General features: G+C 50.0%; 1 protein-coding gene across 1 annotated transcript in view; it reads right to left on the bottom strand.

Annotated features, from left to right (window-relative positions):
- Positions 1-21,169, bottom strand: part of LOC127576405 (uncharacterized) — a 159,621-nt gene that overhangs the window by 125,243 nt on the left and 13,209 nt on the right. Inside the window, exons 5-6 of the mRNA XM_052026915.1 lie at positions 20,370-20,684; positions 739-1,053 (exon numbers count right to left, since the gene is read on the bottom strand). Coding sequence (XP_051882875.1) covers positions 739-1,053; positions 20,370-20,684 — 630 coding nt within the window. The remainder of the gene's footprint in view (positions 1-738; positions 1,054-20,369; positions 20,685-21,169) is intronic.

Genomic DNA, 21,169 nt, shown 5'->3' with positions numbered 1-21,169 from the left:
CGTGCCCCAGGTGGAGTTATGATAGACCTCGACTCTCCCGGAGCACATGTTGTTCCCCTTCACCAGCCGGACGGGCACCGGGCCTGGAACAGAGTCAGGAAAGCTTTTGATTTTAAGGTTAGGACAATGAAGGACGTGGGAAATAAGGAGGGAGCAGGATTCAACATTTTCTGATATTCATGGGATTTGAGAAGGTGTGGAGCTGTGTTGGGAGTGGGGGAAATCACACTGGGGGTTGGGGGGGAGGGCAAGTGGGATCCGGCTGTGTGGGACATGCAACGTGAAATGGGTGAGAGGGGAGTCACGATTAGACAGGGCGGCATCTACACTGGTGTGAGGAGTGGTAGTCGAGTTCGGTTAGACTGTGAGGGACATTGACGAGTACACGGTGTGTTAGGTTAGAGGATCTGGGACACTAAAGGGAGCATGGAGTGGGGAGAGTTGGGTTGAAGAGTGTGGGAGAATAAAGGGTGTGGGAAATTAGGGAGAGCAGCCTTAGCCTGGGATGTACATTGAAGACAGAAGGAAGCTAGAGTGGGGATACAATACATGGGACATCGACGTGTGTGGAGACCGAGTGGAGACTGCGGCGTCGTGGCCTTTTGTGGTTGTCGTTGAGAAATCGGAAAGTTTTGTCACAAACACTGAACAATCTTTAGAACTTTAGTTTCAGGTTACAATCCCCGAACCCAGCATGGAAACCCATCCAAAAGGTGTAAGAGCCCCACCCACACTCACCTGTGCAGGAGACTCCAGCGTCCTCTCCGTGTGTGCAGTTGTTCACCCCCCATGGGCTGGCAGGGCACTGGTCCAGGACAGTCTCTGTCCCGTTACACTTTACCCCATCCACCCAGATGTCCCCTGTGCCCTCTCCGTAGGAGGCATCTCTTGTCACTGACTGGGCCGTCCCACAGTTCAATGCCCTGCAGACCACGTCCGCCGCATTCGTGTCCCAGCTCCTGCCGCAGACGGTGCCCCAGGTGGAGTTGTGATAGACCTCGACTCTCCCGGAGCACATGTTGTTCCCCTTCACCAGCCGGACCGGCACCGGGCCTGGAACAGAGGCAGGAAGGTGGTTACAATTAGGCTCAAGTTACCAAAAGGTACCGAGAGTGCTGGCAGAGAAGAATTAGTCTGTGCGACGTGAAATGGCGCTGGGAGTGCGGGGGGATTGGGGTTAGACTGGCTGGGATATTAATGGTCGAGGAAAAGAACACAGAACATAGAACAGTACAGCACAGGAACAGGCCCTTCGGCCCACCATGTCTCTGTCGACCGTGTTGCCAATCTAACTATTCCCACCTCACATGGTCTGTCTCCCTCTGTTCACTATCTGTTCACCTGTCTTTCTAAACGCCTCTTGAACATTGTTAGCGTATCTGCTTCCACTGCCTCCCCTGTAATGCTTTTCACCCACCTACCAGCCTCTGCGTAAGGAATCAAGCCTCATCAATCTCCTTTAAACTCTCCCACTTTCAGCAGCAACTCACGTCATCTGGTTTGTGATATTTACACCCTGATAAAATAATAATAAAATAAAAAAATAATAATAAAAATAAAAAAATAAAATAAAATAAACCTCTGCATCAAAAAATCATGCCTCATTAATCTCTTTTAAACTTCTACAGGCAACTTAAGCCGTCCGTTCTTTGATATTTACACCCTGAGAAAATAATGTGACCGTCAACCCTCTTCAGAATTTTATGTCCGATTGTCCCTCAGCCCCCGATGAACTTCAGACAACTTCTCTTGATTTCCTACCTTCTCTACTCAATGCCCCCAAACAGTGATGGCAAACATGCCACATGCCTTCTTTAACACCCGATCCTCTTGTGTTATGGACTTGAGGTCCCTCCGGATCTCTCCTAAGGAAACAAGATGCCTGAGTATTCAGAGCTCCTTAGGATTGGTATTGGCATTGGGATTGCTGTTGGATCTTCCCATATACTGAAAATTTTTTGATCTTAACCCTTAATCTCTCCAAACCCAACACCTCACATTTGCCCAGATTAAACTCCATCTTCCATTTCTCCACCCAAATGTCCAACTGTTTTCACAACCTTCCCCAGTGTCCACAATTCTGCCAATCTTTGTTGTACCATGAAACAATTTCAAAGTAAGTATTCAACAGTCATTGGAAAACAAGTTTGAGCTTAAAGTCACTGATGCCAGTGCAGACACCCACCCACCCGAGGGGGTGTCAGCCCCACCCACACTCACCTGTGCAGGAGACTCCAGCGTCCTCTCCGTGTGTGCAGTTGTTCACCCCCCATGGGCTGGCAGGGCACTGGTCCAGGGCAGGCTCTGTCCCGTTACACTTTACCCCATCCAGCCAGATATCCCCAGTGCCCTCTCCGTAGGAGGCATCTCTTGTCACTGACCGGGCCGTCCCACAGTTCAATGCCCTGCAGGCCACGTCCGCCGCATTCGTGTCCCAGCTCCTGCCACAGACGGTGCCCCAGGTGGAGTTGTGATAGACCTCGACTCTCCCGGAGCACATGTTGTTCCCCTTCACCAGCCGGACCGGCACCGGGCCTGGAACAGTGGCGGGAACGTCAGTGAGTTTAAGGTCAGGATAATGAAGGACGTGGGAAATAAGGAGGGAGCAGGATTCCACATTTTGTGATATTCATCGGATCTGGGAAGGTGTGGAGATGTGTTGGGGTGGGGGGGGGGTGCGGAATCCCATGGGGGACAGGTAGAGGAGGGCCAGTGGGATTAGGTTGCATAGGACATGAAAGGTGAAATGTGGGAGAGGGACGGCAGGATTTGACATGGCGGATTCTTGAAGGGTGTGGGGAGTGTGTGTCGAGTTTGGTTGGACTGTGTGGGACATTGAAGGGTGGAGGGAGTGAGGACAGTTTGGTTGGACTGTGTGTGTCATGAAAGTGTGTACGGAGTGTTGAGCTTGTCTTTCTGGGACACGAAAGGGTGCAGGCAATGGGGAGAGTTGGGTTGAACAGTGTCGGACACAAAAGGGTGCCGGGAAAGAGGGAAATCAGCCTTAGAGTGGGATGTACATTGAAGGCAGAGGCAAGGTGGAGTTGGGTTGGAATGCACGGGGTGTGTTCGTGTGTGGAGAACGAGTGGAGACTGGGGTGTCGTGGCCTTCAGTGGTTGTCGTTTAGAATTTGGGAATTTTTGTAACAAACACGTAACAAATTTTGGAACCTCGATATAGAAACACAGAAAAACTACAGCACAATTCAGGACATTCGACCCACAAAGCTGTGCCGAACACGTCGCTACCCTAGATTTTACTACGCTTACACATAGCCCTCTATTTCACTCAGCTCCACGTACCTATCTAACAGTCTCTTGAAAGACCCTATCGTATCTGCCTCCGCCACCGTTTCCGGCAGCCCATTCCACGCACTCACCACTCTCTGAGTAAAAAACTTACCCCTGACACCTCCTCTATATCTACTCCCCAGCACCTTAAACCTACGTCCTCTTGTGGCCACCATTTCAGCTCTGGGGAAAAGCCGCTGACTATCTGCCCAAGCAATACCTCTCATATGACATCGTTGCAATCACTGAGTCGTGGCTTCATGATGGATGTGATTGGGAACTGAATGTCAAGGGGTATACAGTATATAGGAAGGATAGGAGGGTAGGCGGAGGGGGAGGTGTTGGCCATGATGGTTAGTAGCGATATAAAATCAATAGAAAGGAAGGACATTGGGTCAGAGGAGGTGGAATCCTTATGGGTGGAGCTGAGAAATAGCAAGGGTAAAAGAACAATAATAGCAGTCATATATAGGCCCCCGAACAGCAGTCAGGAAGTGGACCATAAGTTGCAGATTGAGATAGAAAAAGCATGTCAGAGTGACAATGTGAAGATAATTATGGGGGATTTTAACATGAAGGTGGACTGGGAAATGCAGCAAGGTGGTAGTACTCAGGAGAGTGAGTTTGTGGAATGTCTAAGGGATGTTTTTCTGGAGCAACTTATTGAGGAGCCCACCAGGGGATCGGCTGTTTTGGATTGGGTGCTGTGTAGTGAGCCCGAGGTGATTAGGGAACTAAAGGTAAAGGAACCACTGGGAACAAGTGATCACAATATGATTGAGTTTAGTTTCAAGTTTGAGAAGGAGAAGCTGATAACTGGTGTATCGATATTTCAGTGGAATAAGGGAAATTACAAAGGTATGAGAGATGAGTTGGCCCAAATTGATTGGAGGAGTAAGTTAGCTGAAGGGACGGCAGAGGAAAAATGGAAGAATTTCTACAGGAAATAAGGACAATGCAGGACAGATATATTCCAAGAAAAAAGAAGGTTTTGAATGGAAAAAAGGCACAGATGTGGATAACGAGGGAGGTGAAGGATAAAATAAAAGCAAAAGGGGCGGCGTACAAAGTAGCAAAAATTAGTGGGAAAACAGAAGATTGGAACGATTTTAAAAATCTGCAGAGAGAAACTAAGAAGGTCATTAGGAAAGCAAAGATGAGTTACGAAAGGAAGCTGGCGGACAACATTCGGAAGGATTCTAAGAGTTTTTTTAAATACATAAGGAATAAAAGAGAGACACGGGTTGACATAGGACCAATTGATAACGGTGCAGGAGGTATTATAATGGATGATAGTGAGATGGCAAGGGAATTGAATGAATATTTTGCATCGGTCTTCACCGTGGAGGACATAAGCAATGTGCCCATTAGTCAGGAGTCTCACGAATTGGAGCTGAGTTCAATTGAGATTAATAGGGAGAAGGTGCTTGGAAAACTAAAGGGGCTTAAGGCTGATAAGTCTCCCGGACCGGATGAGGTGCATCCCCGGGTTCTGAAGGAGGTGGCTGTGGAGATAGCGGAGGCATTGGCGATTATTTTTCAGGAATCGATGGATTCTGGCATGGTTCCGGAGGACTGGAGGGTAGCGAATGTAGTTCCGTTGTATAAGAAAGGTGGGAGGCAGCACAAAGGCAATTACAGACCTATTAGTCTGACGTCAGTGGTGGGAAAATTATTGGAGTCTATCCTCAAGGAGGAGGTTACGGAATACCTAGAGGCGCAAGGCAAGATAGGACCTAGTCAACATGGTTTTGTGAAGGGGAGGTCCTGTCTGACCAACCTATTGGAGTTTTTTGAAGAAATCACAGGTAGGGTGGATAAGGGAGAGGCGGTAGATGTTGTGTATTTAGACTTTCAAAAGGCCTTCGATAAGGTGCCTCACAAGAGACTGATTAATAAGATGAGAGGTCATGGAATTATGGGCAGGGTAGCAAAATGGGTGGAGAATTGGCTGGTTGGCAGGAAGCAAAGGGTGGAAATAAAAGGATCTCGTTCTGGTTGGTTACCGGTTACTAGTGGTGTGCCGCAAGGGTCGGTGTTGGGGCCTCTCCTTTTCACCTTGTACATCAATGATTTGGATGATGGAATAAATGGTTGTGTGGCTAAGTTTGCGGATGACACCAAGATAAGTGGAGGAGTAGGGAGCATAGAGGAAATAGAAAGAATGCAGAGGGACCTAGACAGTTTAGGAGAATGGGCAAGGAAATGGCAGATGAGATTCAATGTTGAGAAATGTGCAGTTGTACACTTTGGAAGTAGAAATAAGCGGGTAGATTATTATCTAGAAGGAGAGAAGATTGATAGTGCGGTAGTACAAAGGGACTTGGGGGTACTCGTACAAGATACCTTAAAAGTTAACCACCAGGTTGGATCGGTGGTTAAGAAAGCGAATGCTATGTTGGCATTCATCTCGAGAGGTATAGTGTATAAAAGTAAGGACGTGTTGATGAGGCTCTACGCGGCGCTAGTGAGGCCTCATTTGGAATACTGTGCGCAGTTTTGGGCCCCGCATCTTAGGAAGGATGTGCTGACGTTGGAGAGGGTTCAGAGGAGATTTACGAGAATGATTCCAGGAATGAAAGGGCTTAAGTATGATGAGCGTTTGTCGGCTCTTGGACTGTACTCGCTGGAGTACAGAAGGATGAGAGGGGACCTCGTAGCGACATTTAAAAAGTTGACAGCTAAGGATAGAGTAGATGTGGCTAGGCTGTTTCCCTTGGTGGGCGTGTCCAGGACCAGAGGGCACAATCTTAGAATCAGAGGGTACAGTTTCAAGACAGAGATGAGGAGAAGTTTCTTTACCCAGAGGGTGGTGAAATTGTGGAACTCCTTGCCACGCACAGCAGTGGAGGCCAGATCAGTGGGGGTATTCAACGAGGAGATAGACAGATATCTAAATAGTCAGGGTATCAAGGGATATGGGGTTAAGGCTGGCAAATGGGATTAGAATAGTTTTTTTTTCTCTCTCTTTTTTCCAACCCCATTTCTTTTTCCCTTTTCCTTGGAGCAGACTCGATGGGCCGAATGGCCTGCTTCTGCTCCATTATCTTGTGATCTTGTGATCTTGTGATCATCTTATACACCTCTATCAGGTCCCCCCTCATCCTCCATCTCTCCAAGGAGAAAAGGCCGAGTTCCCTCAGCCTGCTTTCATTCCGCATTCCAGGCAGCATCCTTGTAAATTTCCTCTGCACCCTCTCTATGGCTTCCACATCTTTCCTGTAGTGAGGCGACCAGAACTGAGCACAATAGTCCAAGTGGGATCTGACCAGGGACCTATATAGCAGCAACAATACCTCGCGGCTCCTAAATTCAATTTCCCGATTGATGAAGGACAAGACACCATATGTCTTCTTAACCACAGAGTCAACCTGCGCAGCCGCTTTGAGGCTCCTATGGACTCGGACCCCAAGATCCCTCTGATCCTCCACACTGCCAAGAGTCCTACCGTTAATATTATATTCCGCCAACATACTTGACCTACCACAATGAACCTCTTCACACTTATCTGGGTTGAACTGCATCTGCCACTTCTCAGCCCAAATCTGCATCCGATCTATGTCCCTCTGTAACCTCTGACAGCCCTCCAAACTATCTGCAACACCCCCAACCTCCCTGTCATCTGCAAACTTACTAACCCACCCCTCCACTTCCTCATCCAGGTCGTTTATAAAAATCACAAACAGTAAGGGTCCCAGTACAGATCCCTGAGGTACACCACTGGTCACCGACCTCCACTCAGAATAAGACCCTTCAACAACCACTCTATGCCTTCTGTGGGCCAGCCAGTTCTGGATCCACACCGCAACGTCCCCTTGCATCCTATGTCTCCTCACCTTCTCCATAAGCCTTGCATGGGGTACCTTATCAAACTCCCTGCTGAAATCCACATACACTACATCTACTGCTCTCCCTTCATCGATGTGCTTACTCACATCCTCAAAAAATTCAATCAGGCTCGTAAGGCAGCACCTGCCCTTGACAAAGCCATGCTGGCTATTCCTAATCATATTATACCTCTCAAATGTTCATAAATCCTGCCACTAAGGATCTTCACCGTCAGCTTACCAACGACTGAGGTAAGACTCACCGGTCTATAATGCCCTGGGCTATCCCTTTCTTGAAAAACGGAACAACATCAGCAACCCATGTTTCAGGTTGCAATCCCTGACTGCAGTGGGGAACCCCACCCACCCGACGGGGTGACGGCCCCACCCACACTCACCTGTGCAGGAGACTCCAGCGTCCTCTCCGTCGTGTGCAGCTGTTCACCCCCCATGGGCTGGCAGGGCACTGGTCCAGGGCAGGCTCTGTCCCGTTACATTTCACCCCATCCAGCCAGATGTCCCCAGTGCCCTCCCCGAAGGAGGCATCTCTTGTCACCGACTGGGCCGTCCCACAGTTCAACGCCCTGCAGACCACGTCCGCGTCATTCGTGTCCCAGCTCCTGCCGCAGACGGTGCCCCAGGTGGAGTTGTGATACACCTCGACTCTCCCGGAGCACATGTTGTGCCCCTTCACCAGCCGGACGGGCACCGGGCCTGGAACGGGCAGGAATGTGGTGAAAATTAGGCTCAAGTTACCGAAAGGTGCCGGTACTGCTGGGACAGAAGGATTAGACTGTTGTAACGTGAAATGGTGCCGGAAGTGAGGGGGAAATTATGTTAGATTGGGTTCGATATTAATGGTCGAGGAAAGGAACACAGAACAGTACAGCACAGGAACAGGCCCTTCGGCCCACCATGTCTCTGCCAACCGTGATGCCAATCTAACTATTCCCACCTCACATGGTCTGTCTCCCTCTGTTCAATGTCTGCTCACTTGTCTTTCTCAATGCCTCTTGAACATTGTTAGCGTATCTGCTTCCACTGCCTCCCCTGTAATGCTTTTCACCCACCTAACAGCCTCTGCATAAGAAAATCATGACTCATTAAACTCTTTTAAACTTCTACAGGCAACTTAAGCCGTCCGTTCTTTGATATTTACACCCTGAGAAAATAATGTGGCTGTCAACCCTCTTCAGAATTTTATGTCCGATTGTCCCTCAGCCCCCGAGGAACTTCAGACAACTTCTCTTGACTTCCTGGCTTCTCTACTCAATGCCCCCAAACAGTGATGGCAAACATGCCACATGCCTTCTTTAACACCCGATCCTCTTGTGTTATGGACTTGAGGTCCTTCTGGATTTCTCCTAAGGAAACAAGATGCCTTAGTATTCAGAGCTCCTTAGGACTGGTCTTGGCATTGGGATTGGTTTTGGATCTTCCCATTTACTGAAAATTTTTTGATCTTGTACGTTAAACTCTCAAAGCCCAACAACTCACATTTGCCCAGATTAAACTCCATCTCCCATTTCTCCACCCAAATTTCCGACTGATCTGTATCTTTTCACAACCTTCTCCAGTGTCCACAATTCTGCCAATCTTTGTTGTACCATGAAACAATTTCAAACCAAGTATTCGACAATCATTGGAAAACAATTTTAAGGTTACAGTCACTGATGCCAGTGCAGAAACACACCCACCCGAGGGGGTAACAGCCCCACCCACATTCACCTGTGCAGGAGGCTCCAGCATCCTCTCCGTGTGTGCAGTTATTCACCCCCCATGGGCTGGCAGGGCACTGGTCCAGGGCAGTCTCTGTCCCGTTACACTTCAACCCATCCACCCAGATGTCCCCTGTGCCCTCTCCGTAGGAGGCATCTCTTGTCACTGACGGGCCGTCCCACAGTTCAATGCCCTGCAGACCACGTCCGCCGCATTTCGTTGTCCCAGTTCCTGCCACAGACGGTGCCCCAGGCGGAGTTGTGATAGACCTCGACTCTCCCGGAGCACATGTTGTTCCCCTTCACCAGCCGGACCGACACCGGGCCTGGAACAGAGGCAGGAAGGTGGTTACAATTAGGCTCAAGTTACCAAAAGGTACCGAGAGTGCTGGCAGAGAAGAATCAGTCTGTGCGACGTGAAATGGCGCTGGCAGTGCGGGGGGATTGGGGTTAGACTGGCTGGGATATTAATGGTCGAGGAAAAGAACACAGAACATAGAACAGTACAGCACAGGAACAGGCCCTTCGGCCCACCATGTCTCTGTCGACCGTGTTGCCAATCTAACTATTCCCACCTCACATGGTCTGTCTCCCTCTGTTCACTATCTGTTCACCTGTCTTTCTAAACGCCTCTTGAACATTGTTAGCGTATCTGCTTCCACTGCCTCCCCTGTAATGCTTTTCACCCACCTACCAGCCTCTGCGTAAGGAATCAAGCCTCATCAATCTCCTTTAAACTCTCCCACTTTCAGCAGCAACTCACGTCATCTGGTTTGTGATATTTACACCCTGATAAAATAATGCGATCATTAAGCCCCTTCAGAACTTTATATCCCATTGCCCCTCAGCCCCGATGAACTTCACACAACTTCTCTTGATTTCCTGGCTTCTCTACTCACTGACCCCAAACAGTGATGGCAAACATGCCACATGCCTTCTTTAACACCCGATCCTCTTGCGTTATGGACTTGAGGTCCCTTTGGATCTCTCCTAAGGAAACAAGATGCCTTAGTGTTCAGAGCACCTTAGGATTGGTATTGGCATTGGTGTTGGATCTTCCCATATACTGAAAACTTTCATCTTACACCTTAAACTCTCAAAACCCATCACCTCTCACGTGTCCACTTTAAACTCCATCTCCAATCTCTCCACCCAAATGTCCGACTGATCTGTATCTTTTAACAACCGTCCCCAGTGTCCACAATTCTGCCAATCTTTGTTGCACAATGAAATGATTTCAAAGCAAGTACTCAAGAATAATCGGAAAACAAGTTTAAGGTTAAAGTCACTGATCCCAGTGTAGAAACCCACTCAACGAGGGGGTAAGAGCCCCACCCACATTCACCTGTGCAGGAGACTCCAGCGTCCTCTCCGTGTGTGCAGTTGTTCACCCCCCATGGGCTGGCAGGGCACTGGTCCAGGGCAGGCTCTGTCCTGTTACACTTCACCCCCATCCAGCCAGATGTCACCAGTGCCCTCTCCATAGGAAGCATTTGTTGTCACGGACCGGGCCGTCCCACAGTTCAATGCCCTGCAGACCACATCCGCCGCATTCGTGTCCCAGCTCCTGCCGCAGAACGGTGCCCCAGGTGGAGTTGTGATAGACCTCGACTCTCCCGGAGCACATGTTGTTCCCCTTCACCAGCCGGACGGGCACCGGGCCTGGAACGGGCAGGAATGTGGTGAAAATTAGGCTCAAGTTAACGACAGGTGCCGAGAGTCAAGGGAGAGAAGGATTAGACTGTGTGACGTGAAATGGTGCCAGGAGTGAGGGGGAGTGGGGTTAGACTGGGTGGGACATTAATGGTCAAGGAAAAGAACACAGAACACAGGATAGTACAGCACAGGAACAGGCCCTTCGGCCCACCATGTCTCTGCCAACTGTGATGCCAATCTAACTATTCCCACCTCACATGGTCTGTCTCCCTCTGTTCAATGTCTGCTCACTTGTCTTTCTAAATGCCTCTTGAACATTGTTAGCGTATCTGCTTCCACTGCCTCCCCTGTAATGCTTTTCACCCACCTACCAACCTCTGCATAAAAAAGTCATGCCTCATTAATCTCTTTTAAACTTCTACAGGCAACTTAAGCCGTCCGTCTTGATATTACACCCTGAGAAAATAATGTGACCGTCAACCCTCTTCAGAATTTTATGTCCGATTGTCCCTCAGCCCCGATGAACTTCAGACAACTTCTCTTGATCTCCTACCTTCTCTACTCAATGCCCCCAAACAGTGATGGCAAACATGCCACATGCCTTCTTTAACACCCGATCCTCTTGTGTTATGGACTTGAGGTCCCTCCGGATCTCTCCTAAGGAAACAAGATGTCTGAGTATCAGAGCTCCTTAGATTGGTATTGGCGTTGGGATTGCTGTTGGATCTTCCCATATACTGAAAATTTTTTGATCTTAACCCTTAATCTCTCAAACCCAACACCTCACATTTGCCCAGATTAAACTCCATCTTCCATTCTCCACCCAAATGTCCAACTGTTTTCACAACCTTCCCCAGTGTCCACAATTCTGCCAATCTTTGTTGTACCATGAAACAATTTCAAAGTAAGTATTCAAACAGTCATTGGAAAACAAGTTGGAGCTTAAAGTCACTGATGCCAGTGCAGACACCCACCCACCCGAGGGGTGTCAGCCCCACCCACACTCACCTGTGCAGGAGACTCCAGCGTCCTCTCCGTGTGTGCAGTGTTCACCCCCCATGGGCTGGCAGGGCACTGGTCCAGGGCAGGCTCTGTCCCGTACACTTTACCCCATCCAGCCAGATATCCCAGTGCCCTCTCCGTAGGAGGCATCTCTTGTCACTGACCGGGCCGTCCCACAGTTCAATGCCCTGCAGACCACGTCCGCCGCATTCGTGTCCCAGCTCCTGCCACAGACGGTGCCCCAGGTGGAGTTGTGATAGACCTCGACTCTCCCGGAGCACATGTTGTTCCCCTTCACCAGCCGGACCGGCACCGGGCCTGGAACAGTGGCGGGAACGTCAGTGAGTTTAAGGTCAGGATAATGAAGGACGTGGGAAATAAGGAGGGAGCAGGATTCCACATTTTGTGATATTCATCGGATCTGGGAAGGTGTGGAGATGTGTTGGGGTGGGGGGGGGGGCGGAATCCCATGGGGGACAGGTAGAGGAGGGCGAGTGGGATTAGGTTGCGTAGGACATGAAAGGTGAAATGTGGGAGAGGGACGGCAGGATTTGACATGGCGGATTCTTGAAGGGTGTGGGGAGTGTGTGTCCAGTTTGGTTGGACTGTGTGGGACATTGAAGGGTGGAGGGAGTGAGGACAGTTTGGTTGGACTGTGTGTGTCATGAAAGTGTGTACGGAGTGTTGAGCTTGTCTTTCTGGGACACGAAAGGGTGCAGGCAATGGGGAGAGTTGGGTTGAACAGTGTCGGACACAAAAGGGTGCCAGGAAAGAGGGAAATCAGCCTTAGAGTGGGATGTACATTGAAGGCAGAGGCAAGGTGGAGTTGGGTTGGAATGCACGGGGTGTGTTCGTGTGTGGAGGACGAGTGGAGACTGGGGTGTCGTGGCCTTCAGTGGTTGTCGTTTAGAATTTGGGAATTTTTGTAACAAACACGTAACAAACTTTGGAACCTCGATATAGAAACACAGAAAAACTACAGCACAATTCAGGACATTCGACCCACAAAGCTGTGCCGAACACGTCGCTACCCTAGATTTTACTACGCTTACACATAGCCCTCTATTTCACTCAGCTCCACGTACCTATCTAACAGTCTCTTGAAAGACCCTATCGTATCTGCCTCCGCCACCGTTTCCGGCAGCCCATTCCACGCACTCACCACTCTCTGAGGAAAAAACTTACCCATGACACCTCCTCTATATCTACTCCCCAGCACCTTAAACCTACGTCCTCTTGTCGCCACCATTTCAGCTCTGGGGAAAAGCCACTGACTATCTGCCCAAGCAATACCTCTCATCATCTTATACACCTCTATCAGGTCCCCCCTCATCCTCCATCTCTCCAAGGAGAAAAGGCCGAGTTCCCTCAGCCTGCTTTCATTCCGCATTCCAGGCAGCATCCTTGTAAATTTCCTCTGCACCCTCTCTATGGCTTCCACATCTTTCCTGTAGTGAGGCGACCAGAACTGAGCACAATACTCCAAGTGGGATCTGACCAGGGACCTATATAGCAGCAACAATACCTCGCGGCTCCTAAATTCAATTTCCCGATTGATGAAGGACAAGACACCATATGTCTTCTTAACCACAGAGTCAACCTGCGCAGCCGCTTTGAGGCTCCTATGGACTCGGACCCCAAGATCCCTCTGATCCTCCACACTGCCAAGAGTCCTACCATTAATATTATATTCCGCCAACATACTTGACCTACCACAATGAACCTCTTCACACTTATCTGGGTTGAACTGCATCTGCCACTTCTCAGCCCAAATCTGCATCCGATCTATGTCCCTCTGTAACCTCTGACAGCCCTCCAAACTATCTGCAACACCCCCAACCTCCCTGTCATCTGCAAACTTACTAACCCACCCCTCCACTTCCTCATCCAGGTCGTTTATAAAAATCACAAACAGTAAGGGTCCCAGTACAGATCCCTGAGGTACACCACTGGTCACCGACCTCCACTCAGAATAAGACCCTTCAACAACCACTCTATGCCTTCTGTGGGCCAGCCAGTTCTGGATCCACACCGCAACGTCCCCTTGCATCCTATGTCTCCTCACCTTCTCCATAAGCCTTGCATGGGGTACCTTATCAAACTCCCTGCTGAAATCCACATACACTACATCTACTGCTCTCCCTTCATCGATGTGCTTACTCACATCCTCAAAAAATTCAATCAGGCTCGTAAGGCAGCACCTGCCCTTGACAAAGCCATGCTGGCTATTCCTAATCATATTATACCTCTCCAAATGTTCATAAATCCTGCCACTAAGGATCTTCACCGCTCAGCTTACCAACGACTGAGGTAAGACTCACCGGTCTATAATGCCCTGGGCTATCCCTTTCTTGAAAAACGGAACAACATCAGCAACCCATGTTTCAGGTTGCAATCCCTGACTGCAGTGGGGAACCCCACCCACCCGACGGGGTGACGGCCCCACCCACACTCACCTGTGCAGGAGACTCCAGCGTCCTCTCCGTGTGTGCAGCTGTTCACCCCCCATGGGCTGGCAGGGCACTGGTCCAGGGCAGGCTCTGTCCCGTTACATTTCACCCCATCCAGCCAGATGTCCCCAGTGCCCTCCCCGAAGGAGGCATCTCTTGTCACCGACTGGGCCGTCCCACAGTTCAACGCCCTGCAGACCACGTCCGCGTCATTCGTATCCCAGCTCCTGCCGCAGACGGTGCCCCAGGTGGAGTTGTGATACACCTCGACTCTCCCGGAGCACATGTTGTGCCCCTTCACCAGCCGGACGGGCACCGGGCCTGGAACGGGCAGGAATGTGGTGAAAATTAGGCTCAAGTTACCGAAAGGTGCCGGTACTGCTGGGACAGAAGGATTAGACTGTGTAACGTGAAATGGTGCCGGAAGTGAGGGGGAAATTATGTTAGATTGGGTTCGATATTAATGGTCGAGGAAAGGAACACAGAACAGTACAGCACAGGAACAGGCCCTTCGGCCCACCATGTCTCTGCCAACCGTGATGCCAATCTAACTATTCCCACCTCACATGGTCTGTCTCCCTCTGTTCAATGTCTGCTCACTTGTCTTTCTCAATGCCTCTTGAACATTGTTAGCGTATCTGCTTCCACTGCCTCCCCTGTAATGCTTTTCACCCACCTAACAGCCTCTGCATAAGAAAATCATGACTCATTAAACTCTTTTAAACTTCTACAGGCAACTTAAGCCGTCCGTTCTTTGATATTTACACCCTGAGAAAATAATGTGGCTGTCAACCCTCTTCAGAATTTTATGTCCGATTGTCCCTCAGCCCCCGAGGAACTTCAGACAACTTCTCTTGACTTCCTGGCTTCTCTACTCAATGCCCCCAAACAGTGATGGCAAACATGCCACATGCCTTCTTTAACACCCGATCCTCTTGTGTTATGGACTTGAGGTCCTTCTGGATTTCTCCTAAGGAAACAAGATGCCTTAGTATTCAGAGCTCCTTAGGACTGGTATTGGCATTGGGATTGGTTTTGGATCTTCCCATTTACTGAAAATTTTTTGATCTTGTACGTTAAACTCTCAAAGCCCAACAACTCACATTTGCCCAGATTAAACTCCATCTCCCATTTCTCCACCCAAATTTCCGACTGATCTGTATCTTTTCACAACCTTCTCCAGTGTCCACAATTCTGCCAATCTTTGTTGTACCATGAAACAATTTCAAACCAAGTATTCAACAATCATTGGAAAACAATTTTAAGGTTACAGTCACTGATGCCAGTGCAGAAACACACCCACCCGAGGGGGTAACAGCCCCACCCACATTCACCTGTGCAGGAGGCTCCAGCATCCTCTCCGTGTGTGCAGTTATTCACCCCCCATGGGCTGGCAGGGCACTGGTCCAGGGCAGTCTCTGTCCCGTTACACTTCAACCCATCCACCCAGATGTCCCCTGTGCCCTCTCCGTAGGAGGCATCTCTTGTCACTGACCGGGCCCGTCCCACAGTTCAATGCCCTGCAGACCACGTCCGCCGCATTCGTGTCCCAGTTCCTGCCACAGACGGTGCCCCAGGCGGAGTTGTGATAGACCTCGACTCTCCCGGAGCACATGTTGTTCCCCTTCACCAGCCGGACCGGCACCGGGCCTGGAACAGAGGCAGGAAGGTGGTTACAATTAGGCTCAAGTTACCAAAAGGTACCGAGAGTGCTGGCAGAGAAGAATCAGTCCTGTGCGACGTGAAATGGCGCTGGCAGTGCGGGGGGATTGGGGTTAGACTGGCTGGGATATTAATGGTCGAGGAAAAGAACACAGAACATAGAACAGTACAGCACAGGAACAGGCCCTTCGGCCCACCATGTCTCTGTCGACCGTGTTGCCAATCTAACTATTCCCACCTCACATGGTCTGTCTCCCTCTGTTCACTATCTGTTCACCTGTCTTTCTAAACGCCTCTTGAACATTGTTAGCGTATCTGCTTCCACTGCCTCCCCTGTAATGCTTTTCACCCACCTACCAGCCTCTGCGTAAGGAATCAAGCCTCATCAATCTCCTTTAAACTCTCCCACTTTCAGCAGCAACTCACGTCATCTGGTTTGTGATATTTACACCCTGATAAAATAATGCGATCATTAAGCCCCTTCAGAACTTTATATCCCATTGCCCCTCAGCCCCGATGAACTTCACACAACTTCTCTTGATTTCCTGGCTTCTCTACTCAATGAACCCAAACAGTGATGGCAAACATGCCACATGCCTTCTTTAACACCCGATCCTCTTGCGTTATGGACTTGAGGTCCCTCTGGATCTCTCCTAAGGAAACAAGATGCCTTAGTGTTCAGAGCACCTTAGGATTGGTATTGGCATTGGTGTTGGATCTTCCCATATACTGAAAACTTTCATCTTACACCTTAAACTCTCAAAACCCATCACCTCTCACGTGTCCACTTTAAACTCCATCTCCAATCTCTCCACCCAAATGTCCGACTGATCTGTATCTTTTAACAACCGTCCCCAGTGTCCACAATTCTGCCAATCTTTGTTGCACAATGAAATGATTTCAAAGCAAGTACTCAAGAATAATCGGAAAACAAGTTTAAGGTTAAAGTCACTGATCCCAGTGCAGAAACCCACTCAACGAGGGGGTAACAGCCCCACCCACATTCACCTGTGCAGGAGACTCCAGCGTCCTCTCCGTGTGTGCAGTTGTTCACCCCCCATGGGCTGGCAGGGCACTGGTCCAGGGCAGGAACTGTCCTGTTACACTTCACCCCATCCAGCCAGATGTCACCAGTGCCCTCTCCATAGGAAGCATTTGTTGTCACGGACCGGGCCGTCCCACAGTTCAATGCCCTGCAGACCACATCCGCCGCATTCGTGTCCCAGCTCCTGCCGCAGACGGTGCCCCAGGTGGAGTTGTGATAGACCTCGACTCTCCCGGAGCACATGTTGTTCCCCTTCACCAGCCGGACGGGCACCGGGCCTGGAACGGGCAGGAATGTGGTGAAAATTAGGGTCAAGTTAACGACAGGTGCCGAGAGTCAAGGGAGAGGATTAGACTGTGTGACGTGAAATGGTGCCAGGAGTGAGGGGGGAGTGGGGTTAGACTGGGTGGGACATTAATGGTCAAGGAAAAGAACACAGAACACAGGACAGTACAGCACAGGAACAGGCCCTTCGGCCCACCATGTCTCTGCCAACTGTGATGCCAATCTAACTATTCCCACCTCACATGGTCTGTCTCCCTCTGTTCAATGTCTGCTCACTTGTCTTTCTCAATGCCTCTTGAACATTGTTAGCGTATCTGCTTCCACTGCCTCCCCTGTAATGCTTTTCACCCACCTACCAACCTCTGCATAAAAAAGTCATGCCTCATTAATCTCTTTTAAACTTCTACAGGCAACTTAAGCCGTCCGTTCTTTGATATTTACACCCTGAGAAAATAATGTGACCGTCAACCCTCTTCAGAATTTTATGTCCGATTGTCCCTCAGCCCCCGATGAACTTCAGACAACTTCTCTTGATTTCCTACCTTCTCTACTCAATGCCCCCAAACAGTGATGACAAACATGCCACATGCCTTCTTTAACACCCGATCCTCTTGTGTTATGGACTTGAGGTCCCTCCGGATCTCTCCTAAGGAAACAAGATGCCTGAGTATTCAGAGCTCCTTAGGATTGGTATTGGCATTGGGATTGCTGTTGGATCTTCCCATATACTGAAAATTTTTTGATCTTAACCCTTAATCTCTCCAAACCCAACACCTCACATTTGCCCAGATTAAACTCCATCTTCCATTTCTCCACCCAAATGTCCAACTGTTTTCACAACCTTCCCAGTGTCCACAATTCTGCCAATCTTTGTTGTACCATGAAACAATTTCAAAGTAAGTATTCAACAGTCATTGGAAAACAAGTTTGAGCTTAAAGTCACTGATGCCAGTGCAGACACCCACCCACCCGAGGGGGTGTCAGCCCCACCCACACTCACCTGTGCAGGAGACTCCAGCGTCCTCTCCGTGTGTGCAGTTGTTCACCCCCCATGGGCTGGCAGGGCACTGGTCCAGGGCAGGCTCTGTCCCGTTACACTTTACCCCATCCAGCCAGATATCCCCAGTGCCCTCTCCGTTGGAGGCATCTCTTGTCACTGACCGGGCCGTCCCACAGTTCAATGCCCTGCAGACCACGTCCGCCGCATTCGTGTCCCAGCTCCTGCCACAGACGGTGCCCCAGGTGGAGTTGTGATAGACCTCGACTCTCCCGGAGCACATGTTGTTCCCCTTCACCAGCCGGACCGGCACCGGGCCTGGAACAGTGGCGGGAACGTCAGTGAGTTTAAGGTCAGGATAATGAAGGACGTGGGAAATAAGGAGGGAGCAGGATTCCACATTTTGTGATATTCATCGGATCTGGGAAGGTGTGGAGATGTGTTGGGGTGGGGGGGGGGGCGGAATCCCATGGGGGACAGGTAGAGGAGGGCGAGTGGGATTAGGTTGCGTAGGACATGTAAGGTGAAATGTGGGAGAGGGACGGCAGGATTTGACATGGCGGATTCTTGAAGGGTGTGGGGAGTGTGTGTCGAGTTTGGTTGGACTGTGTGGGACATTGAAGGGTGGAGGGAGTGAGGACAGTTTGGTTGGACTGTGTGTGTCATGAAAGTGTGTACGGAGTGTTCAGCTTGTCTTTCTGGGACACGAAAGGGTGCAGGCAATGGGGAGAGTTGGGTTGAACAGTGTCGGACACAAAAGGGTGCCGGGAAAGAGGGAAATCAGCCTTAGAGTGGGATGTACATTGAAGGCAGAGGCAAGGTGGAGTTGGGTTGGAATGCACGGGGTGTGTTCGTGTGTGGAGGACGAGTGGAGACTGGGGTGTCGTGGCCTTCAGTGGTTGTCGTTTAGAATTTGGGAATTTTTGTAACAAACACGTAACAAACTTTGGAACCTCGATATAGAAACACAGAAAAACTACAGCACAATTCAGGACATTCGACCCACAAAGCTGTGCCGAACACGTCGCTACCCTAGATTTTACTACGCTTACACATAGCCCTCTATTTCACTCAGCTCCACGTACCTATCTAACAGTCTCTTGAAAGACCCTATCGTATCTGCCTCCGCCACCGTTTCCGGCAGCCCATTCCACGCACTCACCACTCTCTGAGGAAAAAACTTACCCATGACACCTCCTCTATATCTACTCCCCAGCACCTTAAACCTACGTCCTCTTGTCGCCACCATTTCAGCTCTGGGGAAAAGCCACTGACTATCTGCCCAAGCAATACCTCTCATCATCTTATACACCTCTATCAGGTCCCCCCTCATCCTCCATCTCTCCAAGGAGAAAAGGCCGAGTTCCCTCAGCCTGCTTTCATTCCGCATTCCAGGCAGCATCCTTGTAAATTTCCTCTGCACCCTCTCTATGGCTTCCACATCTTTCCTGTAGTGAGGCGAGCAGAACTGAGCACAATACTCCAAGTGGGATCTGACCAGGGACCTATATAGCAGCAACAATACCTCGCGGCTCCTAAATTCAATTTCCCGATTGATGTCTTCTTAACCACAGAGTCAACCTGCGCAGCCGCTTTGAGGCTCCTATGGACTCGGACCCCAAGATCCCTCTGATCCTCCACACTGCCAAGAGTCCTACCATTAATATTATATTCCGCCAACATACTTGACCTACCACAATGAACCTCTTCACACTTATCTGGGTTGAACTGCATCTGCCACTTCTCAGCCCAAATCTGCATCCGATCTATGTCCCTCTGTAACCTCTGACAGCCCTCCAAACTATCTGCAACACCCCCAACCTCCCTGTCATCTGCAAACTTACTAACCCACCCCTCCACTTCCTCATCCAGGTCGTTTATAAAAATCACAAACAGTAAGGGTCCCAGTACAGATCCCTGAGGTACACCACTGGTCACCGACCTCCACTCAGAATAAGACCCTTCAACAACCACTCTATGCCTTCTGTGGGCCAGCCAGTTCTGGATCCACACCGCAACGTCCCCTTGCATCCTATGTCTCCTCACCTTCTCCATAAGCCTTGCATGGGGTACCTTATCAAACTCCCTGCTGAAATCCACATACACTACATCTACTGCTCTCCCTTCATCGATGTGCTTACTCACATCCTCAAAAAATTCAATCAGGCTCGTAAGGCAGCACCTGCCCTTGACAAAGCCATGCTGGCTATTCCTAATCATATTATACCTCTCCAAATGTTCATAAATCCTGCCACTAAGGATCTTCACCGTCAGCTTACCAACGACTGAGGTACGACTCACTGGTCTATAAATCCCTGGGCTATCCCTTTCTTGAAAAACGGAACAACATCAGCAACCCATGTCTCAGGTTGCAATCCCTGACTGCAGTGGGGAACCCCACCCACCCGACGGGGTGACGGCCCCACCCACACTCACCTGTGCAGGAGACTCCAGCGTCCTCTCCGTGTGTGCAGCTGTTCACCCCCCATGGGCTGGCAGGGCACTGGTCCAGGGCAGGCTCTGTCCCGTTACATTTCACCCCATCCAGCCAGATGTCCCCAGTGCCCTCCCCGAAGGAGGCATCTCTTGTCACCGACTGGGCCGTCCCACAGTTCAACGCCCTGCAGACCACGTCCGCGTCATTCGTATCCCAGCTCCTGCCGCAGACGGTGCCCCAGGTGGAGTTGTGATACACCTCGACTCTCCCGGAGCACATGTTGTGCCCCTTCACCAGCCGGACGGGCACCGGGCCTGGAACGGGCAGGAATGTGGTGAAAATTAGGCTCAAGTTACCGAAAGGTGCCGGTACTGCTGGGACAGAAGGATTAGACTGTGTAACGTGAAATGGTGCCGGAAGTGAGGGGGAAATTATGTTAGATTGGGTTCGATATTAATGGTCGAGGAAAGGAACACAGAACAGTACAGCACAGGAACAGGCCCTTCGGCCCACCATGTCTCTGCCAACCGTGATGCCAATCTAACTATTCCCACCTCACATGGTCTGTCTCCCTCTGTTCAATGTCTGCTCACTTGCCTTTCTCAATGCCTCTTGAACACTGTTAGCGTACCTGCTTCCACTGCCTCCCCTGTAATGCTTTTCACCCACCTAACAGCCTCTGCATAAGAAAATCATGACTCATTAAACTCTTTTAAACTTCTACAGGCAACTTAAGCCGTCCGTTCTTTGATATTTACACCCTGAGAAAATAATGTGGCTGTCAACCCTCTTCAGAATT

The sequence above is a fragment of the Pristis pectinata genome, chromosome 12, assembly GCF_009764475.1.
Source record: "Pristis pectinata isolate sPriPec2 chromosome 12, sPriPec2.1.pri, whole genome shotgun sequence".
NCBI lineage: Eukaryota > Metazoa > Chordata > Chondrichthyes > Rhinopristiformes > Pristidae > Pristis > Pristis pectinata.
Note: the sequence above shows the minus strand (reverse complement) of the source record. Positions and strands in the feature narration are given on the sequence as shown.